General features: G+C 37.0%; 1 protein-coding gene across 1 annotated transcript; it reads left to right on the forward strand.

Annotated features, from left to right (window-relative positions):
* The first annotated feature begins 4,714 nt into the window (after positions 1–4,714).
* Positions 4,715–9,263, forward strand: LOC135683310 (thyroxine 5-deiodinase-like). The gene is made up of 2 exons (XM_065198529.2): positions 4,715–5,591; positions 8,071–9,263. Exons 1-2 carry the CDS (start codon positions 5,040–5,042, stop codon positions 8,389–8,391), a joined length of 873 nt encoding a protein of 290 aa, XP_065054601.2. The 5' UTR covers positions 4,715–5,039; the 3' UTR covers positions 8,392–9,263.
* The last annotated feature ends 2,034 nt before the right edge of the window (positions 9,264–11,297 follow it).

Here is an 11,297-nt window from a genome sequence, read left to right on the forward strand (position 1 = left end):
TTGTCTTCGTAACTGAAGATCGAACACTTCACATGCTAAAGCTTACTATTGGGTTCGAAAGCAACATCGACGAAAACAGTACTCGAAAAGCTAAGAAATGAAGTGATCTTATCAATTAACTGAGCCCTGTCTATGATAGCGTTTTATTATTGTTAACCTTTCTAAGAGTGCCCTTGGCGTTCTGAGAACCTCATCTACCCCTCTCTCTGACATGCTACATCAACTCAGTTTTGACTTAAATCATACTAATTGCATCTTAATGAAACTCGTAGACAATTTTGTCTACTGCTGCGCCTACTACATCTTCTGTCGTCAAAACAAACCATGGCCAAGTCCCGACCTGACTGCTTTCTAAATATTGTTAGCAATAGAAATGCAGATAAGCTAATTAATTAATTGATTTATGTGTTTGGTGTTGTTTATTCTCGTCGCGTTTCGGTATATACTGCTAATTATATAATGCCTGTAAAAGCGAGTCGTATTATTGTAAATTCAAAGTATATTAACAAAAATGATATGTTTAAAAAATCAAAACTGATAATGACGCTAATTTGCCTAAATTCGATGTTTATAAAAGTTGTTTATTTGTTTAAACAGTAAACAGAGAGATAAATAGTGTGTTCGCAACGTCAGCTAAATAACCAGTTTCTCTGATACAGGGACCACGCACCAGTCTAAATGTGGGAGGGCTGAAAAGGGTGTTACCGAAATTTTTTGAGGCCACGCCCACTAGAACACCGGAAAACGTCCCTTTTAGAAAATGCTGGCTTATTTCTACTGGGGTTTTATAAACAATCTGGTTCAGGGAAGATATCAATAGTTATAAAAATAGATAAAATTAGATTGGGGATGATAAAACCTCAAGAAAACACCTAAAAAATGATCAAAGATTGTTTCCAGTCAAGAAAAACTGCTACTTCTTAGAAGTATACTACTCAATGCTGCGTTAGACCATAGTTAGAGTAAACTTTCAAAAACGTTTTCTAACGTATTATCGCAAAAAAGTGGAGGGGCTATAGCCTCTGCTAGCCCAATGGCTGCGCGGTGCCTGCTCTGATATGCCACAATTTTCAGGTAATTATTTTCCAAAGTGCCTGGTGGCTTTTCTGATCAGCTTTACGAAACGGGGTAATTAAAGGATGTAAATTTCATTAACGTTATCTTTAAATGCATCTATTCTTACCATCGGTATTACGCGATCTCATTACGCGTGCATTAAAGCAAATAATGCCACCTTCGGAAGTGCATTAGCCAGGTATCCCCGTTCTTGCTTGTATCAGACCGACAAATTATAAACAGGAGATAAGAAATTAGGCCTTCTGTTGCTATGACTGGCTAGTACACTATTTCGAACTACCGATAGCAAATGGGCGATTCACCCTTGCGAATTCCGTAGGAGATTTCCTTGGAAACAAAAGGATTTCCAGGGATTTTCAGATAAAAGATAGGATCATCGTCAAGCTGTACGAGACTTGATGGAGTGTTATTCCACAGAATAGGAATTAGGCAGAAGGGGAACTCCTGCCTATCAGGTGAAGCCTGAAAAAACTTGCGCATGCGTTAACTTTTACGAGGCTTTGTATGTATTTGTCAGGGAATTTTAAAAAATGATGAAAGTAGACAACTTTATTTGAATCGAAATGCCCCAATGATAGCGAACAAATTCAATTATGTATCATGGCTAAGTTCGTCTAATGAAATCGAGGTTAAGGGGGAATTAAGGAATTCTTAGTTGATTCAGGCTTCAAAAACAGCAAAGGAACCGTAGAGAGTTATTTTTCTGCCTTTTTCCTATTCTGTGGTTATGCCCCTTACCGATAGGAAGTAAAGTACAGACAAAAAATAGCAATGAAAACTATAGGATTCTACGTCTTGCATCTTACGAATTAGCCTGCGTCCAGACTTTACTTTCCGTTGCGAAGGAGAACCACTTACAAATAAGGGTTCTACTTGCATCTTGGATGTTTGCAGATCCTGGTGTCACTCTATGATTAATGGTATTGGTCGGATATTTTCAGCAAGGATTTAGATCTACTTTACAAAATTTTTAGTAATTTCTATCTAGTTGGGTTTTACTGCTCTTCTCGATGTATGTGTTTGTTTGATCCAAAATAATTTGAAGGGTGAAGCGTAAAGTAAACTTTGTTTTCTGGGTGTCAAGCACAACAAATTCAACTAAACATACCCATATAGATACAAAACAGAGTACAAAGAAACGATTTAACTAGATATTAACCAAAATGGCATAAAGCTGAAAAAGATGTAATAAAAAGACGAAATTTTAGTGCCTGTTGTTTGATTTAGTTGTCTTATTCTTAATGATATTTGGTTGCATTAAATATTTTGCAAGCATAATTTAAGGGTTTATTAACAACGATATGTTAAGGTAGAAAAGAACTGGCTGCTGGCTGCTGGCTGCTGGCTGCTGGCTGCCATTACCATTCACACAGTGCCAGTTTATTACATTCATGATCAAAATGCAGAATGCCAGTTCCGACCGCCATAACATAAAACCAAACAAATCTCCGCCTAAAATTTTGGCGTGAAAAAAAAGGGAAATCGCTCTCCGATGGATTTCTCCGGCGGGAGGGCCTCGGAATGCACCCTGGTCAGTGTACAAGTAGCTTGGTAGAGAGCAATAAAAACAGCTGAATTTATGTCAACATTTCATCAGCAGTTTGAATGCAATCTGTGAATGCGAAATAGACAGAAAGTCTATTTATTGACGAGACAAAAAAGATAGAAAAATAGATTTTGAGATAACGTAACAGCCTTCTCCATTAAGCCTCGGGGTCTCATCTGAATCTCAAATGGGCAAATCAACACAGATAAAAATAATTTTTAGCAACCATAAAAATGGAATTAGCTGTAAAATAATATTATGTTTTAATGTTTTAGAAGTATGAAGAAAAATGTATTATTTTACACGCTTTTCAAGTCCTTTAAAGTGTAAAGCTTTGGGTGGGGGCTTGATATAGCCAACGTTTCTAAAAGACTGAACACTCCAAGAACAGAATGAACACCCAAAGAACACCCCAAGAACACTCTAAGAGCAAGCTATCAAGGGGCTGAGCACCCTTTAAAACATATCAAAATCGGCATATTACTCGAACAAAAATTTGGTCAATCAATCAAAATTAATTTTGGGGCGGGGAAGGGCTTGATAAGTCTAATGCTGTTGGTGTTGCTACAACCAACTTTTGTTTTGCGCGCCGAAAGTGTGAACGGGGTTTATACCGTCAACATTGCTAACGTTCGACCGACATAATCTGTATTGTTCTAAGAAAGATTTACAATAAAATCCTTTGTCAAAAACACAAGCAATACCATGTACTCAATAAGGAACTGTCGGGGTTCAAATACTATCTTGACAAAATAAAGTTGCTTTTTCGAGTTAATATACTCTAATCTTGGAAGAGTATAAGTGGGAGCCCCTCAGGGCTCTGATCTCGGTCCGTTCCTATTTTAGTTTTTTGAATGACCTTCCCCACGTTATTAACAACTCAAAAGTGTCTATGCATTTTGATAATTAGCCTGCGCGCAGACCCAGTATTCTTCAAAAGCGGTGCATTTGACTTCTTTAAATATGATGATAAATTTCTTTTTACTAAAGCTGGGGAGACTCTCTATAATGCCATTTGAGCCCCACTTCCAGTACTGTTGCTCTACCTTTGATTCACTCCTGTGTCTTAATTAGCCTAGATCTTATTTAGCTTACATTGAGTGAAAAAATAATAAATATAACTAACTCTGTTTGAATATAAGTAAAACTTTATAATTTTTCATTCTTCCTCAGCCTCATTACCACTAGACATTAGGGGCTTGGAACTTAGTCCGGCAGTCCAGAACTCAGCTTTGAAATCAAAATAAAAGTCTGCCATTTTGTTTATGGGGCTAAGGCAAGCGTCTTTTGCCTTTCCTTATACTACATTTATGCATCATTGTGTCCTATACTAAGTGGAAGGCGGCCGGAAAATCAACACGTGCTCAAGACTAAGAGTATTCCTCTTTAAATAGATAAAGTCAAATAAAGTAAAATCAGTCAATTTAAAGAAAAAACCAAGTGCTTTGAGGAACCTTCAACCTGCGTTTTATATGTATTGTACTGTATGTGGACAAGGCCTGTGCGCTATAGAATTAGGTGGCAGAAATATCTAAATACTGTCATAATTCTGCAGTGTAGTCAGAAAGAAATTCATATTCTGAAGGGAGAGGGGGGTGATGCTAGAGAAGAGCAAAACATATTTTGCTTTAAAATCTATACTTAGCTTTATAAATAATTAGCCTGTGGTTGGAAAATTTGATGCGGTCGCAGCCCCCTGACGCCCCACACTTCTCAAGTCTCTGCTTCAATGTGTCATTTATAAGATGTGCAATTTGGACATTATATAAATGACACATTGAAGCAGAGACTTGAAAGCAAAAATATCAAATTGATGTAATTTAATTGAATACTTGGCCCATATTGACGATCAAATAGTATGTGAGTAGATGTGAGCAGATTAGCACACTAATGACTTTTGTTTTTTTTGTCATTTTCTCAAGTCGGTCAAATCAAATATCAGTTGGTATCTAAAATTCAAAATAGTTGCAGGCTAAAAAAATTTTGCTTGTGGGCTAAATTTGGTCCCAATTTTACTGTACGCGAATACCCTTTAGTCTCGTGGCCTTGGTTACGAAAATCTGTTCTCATCTCAGCCACCGATCAGTGCTCCAAGCCCGCTCACGAAAACAGCAGCAACAGATGTCCAGAAACTGTTCTACAGCAATAATCGGCAACCAATAATGAATGTTGACTTTGTTTAATTGCCTAGAAGAAAAAAAAATTGCTGACTAACACTGAGTGCTTTGAAAGAACATATCTAATAGATCGGTGACCCTTGCCCGTATGTAGCTGCGCTTCTATTGATGAGCAAATTTGAAAAGATCACGAAAGGATCAGCGGGTATAAAAGGGCAAGGGTGAAAGGTGAAACTATCATTTTCCAATGAGAGTGCATAGGACAGCGGACAAAGAACACAGTTTGGAGCATATAGGACATGGCTGTGGCTAAGTTTGTAAAATACACGCTCTATGCTGCGTTTTTAGCATTGTTTTTTCTTTTTGTCAGGCTTTTGTATTTCATTCCATTTTTTAAAGAAAAAATAATAAAATGGTTTGTGAACCTCACTTATCTGAAAGGAGATCAAATCGATGGCTGCATTCTAAACTGGGCAATGTTCAAGGAAGTTCTGTATGCCACGAAGCAGCAAATTTTCAAAATAGCTTCATTACAGCTACCAGCACCCGATGCAGAGCTATTCAAAATCGACCAAAACAGCAATTATGAAGAAGGTATTCCAGAGATAGAAACCGAATGGAAAGCAGAAAGAAACAGTCAAACTTTTGTGCCTACGAAGTCAACTGTTTCACTAAGCAGCCTGATGCGCCCTGGCGTTCCACTTGTGCTGAATTTTGGCAGTTGTTCCTGACCTCCGTTCATGGCAAAACTGCATATATTCCGTCGCATGGTCAGAGACTTTGGTGGAATTGCAGATTTTGCTGTCATATACATAGAGGAAGCACACCCAGCGGATGGCTGGTTCTTTAAGGTATTAGTTTTACCACAGAAGTTTTACCACAGTTCGATCATATCCCTATAATGAGTCGCTGTGCAGTAAAGATATCCCATACATGTACCGTATTTAAGAGTAAATCTATGTTTTATCAAGATTTCTATGCTTCGTGCTTCGATCACATATCAAGCTGTTCATGATATCATAGGTTTTATCCATTTACTTTATCTTTTATGAACTCGTCCCACCGCTATGAATAATCCAGTTTGTGAAAACGGCTTCAAGTTTTCGGTAAAGCTTTTATTTCCAAATAGCAAATATTTCATTTCGTTGCTATTTTTACTGAGACATATTTACATTCAAAATGCAAACATATGCTTGGCAAGTCAATCTTCGAAATTTCTGTTGCTTTTGGTATGTTCTCAACGAGATTATTAGTACCACCTGATCGTATTTATGTTCTAAATTTTATATCGTGTACGGTAGAGATCATCTTGTTGCAGCATATGGAGTCCATTTGGTCTTATCCAAAAAAAAGTACCAGAAGGTAGACACAAATGCCAGTTTGTTACTCAATTAATCTTTAAGTGCTCCAAAGGTTTACTAGAAAAAATTTCGCTGCGCAAAACCATGGAATTCTTTGACCATTTTGGGATAAAAGCATATGTTTAAATTATGCTTAGCTGGAATATCATTTGCTTTGATCCTAATAATCACTCTCCTTTAATAAACAGATGCTCCTGTAGATGTTCAATAAACATTTACATTTTTGTACGAAAATATATAGAAATAAATCTTGACAGCTACGCGTAAAGTGACTGGAACTTTTGGGTGTGACAGTCATCCAGAATGAGGGGTCGAAGCAATTTCATAGCGATGATGAAATACTTTCAAAGTTGGCTGAAACATCTATGTGGGTAAATGCCCAAATGGTCTCGTGGCCATGGAATCTTTTAGATAATTTCTACAGAAATTTAGGCTGCAGACACAAAGCTAGGCGGTGATCATTTGCTAATGTGACTTTCATCCAAAACTAGAATTGGAAAATATGCAGTTGTTGAAATAGCTCGATATTTCGCTTGTGACGCAAATATATTTTAAAAGCATTTTACCAATCAGAAATGACTGAAATTTGGCTCAATTTTCATCTCATGTATTCATTTAACGCCAGCCATTCGCACGCGAAAATGTAATCAAGGAAGAAAGCAAACAGTTTTTGGAAAGTTTCCCATTTATATATAGAAACCATAAAAATGGATTGATCTGGGTAGGTCAAAGGCGCTAAGTAAACCGTATCTTAAGTTACCTGACAAGCTTTTAATCTTTTCATTATATACCTTTTAAGCTATCAAGCGCTCTAATAAAGCATGAAAAATGAATCACTCTTAATGTTGAGTTTAAATTATAAAATATAAAACAAGGCTGGCGCAAAGTTTTAAACCTGGAATATCCGGTAGCAGCACCATGGGTCTGAAAGATACCATGATTTTATTCTAAAATATGTTTTATCATTATAGTATGTTTAAACAAGTTTGCCTTTGCTTTCATTGCAGCTTTAGAAGTTGATTTTTTTAAGATAAATAGATAGATCTTGTTCATTTCTTTAAAAAATTTAAAAAGGGCCGATTTTTTCCATCAAACCCTATCGGTTTGGTGTAATTCACTAAAGAATCTTGGTAAGGAGGGCATCTGTCCAGCCTTTTTAAGATTTCTGAGCCTCAGCAAAAAAGTGAAGTAAAACTGAGAAATGCAAATTTTAATAGAAGTGAAATTGTCATCAAAGCAAATTTTAATAGAAGTGAAATTATATCAACTCTCTCAGAGATTCAGCCCTGTCCCGCTACCAGGCAATCTCCCTGGATTGTGCCTTCCTTACGATCTCCAAATTTTATCTTATTTCCTCCCGATCTTCTCATATTTTAGATTATAATATTTTTGCGAAACACAAATTTCTTTTCATGAGCTGTAGTGTAGATCTGTCATCTTTTAGTAATTATGAATCTCATAATTGCATTTACATGTGAAATTCGCGAGAACATCTGGCTTCAAGCTGCTAAAAGCTTAAATGTTTAAAGCCGTAAAAATCAGAATCTATAGTTTGAATCAAGGCACACACTGTAGGTACACTAAGGGTTGCGTGGTCCTCTGGTTAACATTTTTGCATGAGACTCTATTTCAATGCTTGCTTTTATTTTGTATGGAGATACAGATATTTGATGAGCAAATAGCAAACATTTCCAGAAAATTGTCATTTTTGTAAGACATTCATTAATTAAAGGTTCATTAAACTTTTTTCTGCCGAAATTCCAAGTGTCACTAAAATCTACCGATGAGCCAGATTTGGCCCTTTGGCTATAAGTCTCCTGTCCCAAATGCAAACCTTTAAATTAGTAGCCTACCGAGCTGAAAAGGTTTCTTGGGTATGCCTCTGGAAAAGTAACATTTGCATTTGGCAATGTTTTTTTAAAATACCTTAGCTGGAATATCTTGTCATATTGCCCTGTCTACATTTCAGGATGTGCCTTTATCCATACCACAACATAAGACCATGAAAGATAGGATTGATGTGGCAAATATTTTGCAGAGCAACATCCCAGAGGCTCAAGTGTATGCTGATTTGTTTACGAATACAGCAGGCCTAGCTTACGGTGCGCTGCCTGAAAGGTTATACGTGCTTCTGGATGGAGTTGTTGCGTACGAAGGCGGCGAAGGCCCGTACAACTATGATCTTGATGAGCTCCGTGAGTTGCTGGCACGTTTTGCGGAACAAAGGAACGCAAGCAGAAATGACAATAACAATAACAGCAATGGGGATACTGACATGAAAGTTTTTTAAATTTACAATTTATGAACATTTAATTGGGGTTTCACACAAGGAGGTACTGAATCGCATTTTGTATTCATGTCACTATGCTCTCACTGATTTGTAAAAAAAATTTCAATGCTCATAAAACGAGGTGTGGACAGGGGCGCAATAGGTGAGGGGAACACAGAAACTATAGCCACCAGACTTGTTGGAAAAGTTTGAAAGTTTTGCTGCTTTGTCAGAATACTTAGTAAAAATCTGTCTTTAGCCCCCCTCCCAAGAATTAAATCCCACCTTGCCCCTTGGCATGGTTTATTGATTAAAGAGAGATGTATTTGTTTTCTGTGTAATAAACAAGCCGCTATATTTTTTAAAGTTTAAGTAAAATGCAAGACATTTAGAAATTGTTTTCTCTAAAATCAGATGTGCAATATTGCCCATTTTGACAGTATTTTACAATTATTTAAGATATCAAACATAGCCGATTTGATCCTCAGTTTTAGTGCATGTTTTAGGGCAAGGAATAAACATTTTGACGTGTAATATCACGCAATCATGCAAAGTTTCTGCGTGATTTCAAAACGTTGCCTGACTCTTTGACAGATATTCAAGTTCCCTTGACACAATAGTGTCTTAAAATGTGTGCACGGAAGCCGTTGCCTGGTGAACGCCAGTCTCATTTTGAGAATTTGTTGCGAGTGTGCGTTTTGTTCCCAAATAGCTGCGCGCAAAAACATCGAATGGAAGCTGAGGTTTTTGGATTGACAATGAATTACACATTATCAAACCTTAAAGAGAAATTTCGCATAAGTTACAGAAAAAGGAAACCGACTGTTTGTGGGATAAGTTTCCTTGTTTGGTTTGCTATCTGCAGTGGCAGAAATTCATTTTTCAAATGGGGGCTCCCCCCCCCCATACCCCGCAATTTCCGCAACTGGCTATCTGCACTAAATGCTTAAAGATATAACCTGACTATATTGATGTTTTATGTTTCTAAAAAACTATTAAAACAGCAGACATGAAGCGTTTCTGCGTCCAGACATGAACTGTGTCATAACAAATGACATCCCAAAAAGACATTCATGCTAATGTTTACCCTGATGGAATCGCTTTGAACAGATCATGGCATCTCCTCAAGAACGAGCTCAAAATAAAACATTAGAAGCTCTTTCAATGTCAACCCGAAGTATTACAAAGGGGAATCAAAAACATCAAATGCAACGATGTGCGTGCAGGTATTTGCTGCGTGGAGAATGCATCTTAGCGCCTTTAATGCAATAAAACAGCGGATAGTAAAGGGCGCAGCTGGAATGCATCTAAATTGTGCTTAGCACATACATTTAATTGTCTTGAGTGCATCAAGGAACAAAGAAGCTCGCAGCACCAACCTTGAATTTTTAAGTGAAATCGACTTGATATTGAACGCAATTAAACCTTTCCCACGTAAGGCATCGTCAACAGTGTTGCGAGATTCAAGGAAACGTACTTTGCAATTACATTTTTGCAATTACATGTAATCGAAGGAATCATTAGATTGATACCATTCTATTACCATTCTTTGCAAACTTTTCAAATTCTTCATAAACACTTCGAGCTGGTGAAACAAACATAACAGGAAAAGTTAATTGTAGAAGATTTTGTGTTAAGCCTGTCATGAAATTATTCGTAGTATAAATTGCTGATAATTTGAGCTTGTAAATCGTTTGTACTTCTAGTTTGGGGTCTGGAACTCAGGCTAGTAAATCGTTGCTGGTAACCAGGAAAAGATTTGTTTTGATAAGCACAAGATTTGCTACATTTTCTGAAACTTAGGGATATCCAGTGGCGTCGCGTGACCATTCTCGGTTGGAGGGTTAAAAGGGATGCAAAAACATATTTTACCGACAGAAATTCTTTTGTTACATTAATATTCTGTGAAAAATTTAATTCTACCGACGAGTTCTCTGAAAGTTGGGGGTGAACACCCCGCAGCCCCCTCTCACCAACTCCCCTCCCCCAGCCCCCCTCCTCCTCTCGCACGCTACGCCCCTGGGGATATCCTATGCAATATTCAGTTTCTGTACATTAGTCTACAGTGCAATTTTGCTAGGATAAATTCAAAAACGGAATTCTTTTTGTTGACAGACATAGCGATAAAATGGCCAGTAATTATTTAAAGTTGTAATTATTTCTTTTCGTATTTCTCTTCTTGACGTGTTACCCTTCTCCAGTATTTTCATATTCGTGTAAACTAGTTTATAATTTATGCTTTTGTAATTGTTTGAGCGCTGTGTTTTGCTCTTTAAAATGTATTTATTTATCGATGAGTTAGAAGGGTTTTATGACGTTAATCAAGCCAATGTATTAGTACAGCTTATTAACTGAGATTAATTGACCCATCAGCCAATATAATATGCTCACGTGATTCATTTTTGAGATTTTTTCCTCCTTTGAAATGTATCCTAGGTAAAAATACACTGTATCACGTTAACATTGTGCATCATTGTGTTTGGAGTTGATTTTGTATTGCGACATGTGCTTAAAACCAGAATCAGTGGCAAAAATTGAGCTTTTAGAGTTATTCAGCACGTACATACAGTGAATGTTTCAAGTCACTGGCTTGAGTATGTTTGAATAGCTTTTTTTCTCCTGTGCCTAAGGCCTAAATATTAAATTCTAAAGATCAAAACAAATTTAAGGAATTACCCACCACTTAATAGCAGCATCATGAAGGGACTGGTGGACAGCCCCCAAGAAGTTTTTGGCAGGATTGATTTTACACTTCGTCTTAAATTCGACGAGAAAATGTTGGGGGAGGGGATTTATTTTTGCAATGTATTTTTGTCATGTAATTCTATGATTTTGAAGCTGCTTAGGCGTAACAAAAAGTTACTTATCATAAGCATTCCTTTTCTGTGAAGTAGGCAATGTCTATTGGAAAAAGGGCCTACTCTCTT

Source organism: Rhopilema esculentum, chromosome 7, assembly GCF_057945365.1.
Source record: "Rhopilema esculentum isolate cy_ngs chromosome 7, ASM5794536v1, whole genome shotgun sequence".
NCBI classification, from domain to species: domain Eukaryota; kingdom Metazoa; phylum Cnidaria; class Scyphozoa; order Rhizostomeae; family Rhizostomatidae; genus Rhopilema; species Rhopilema esculentum.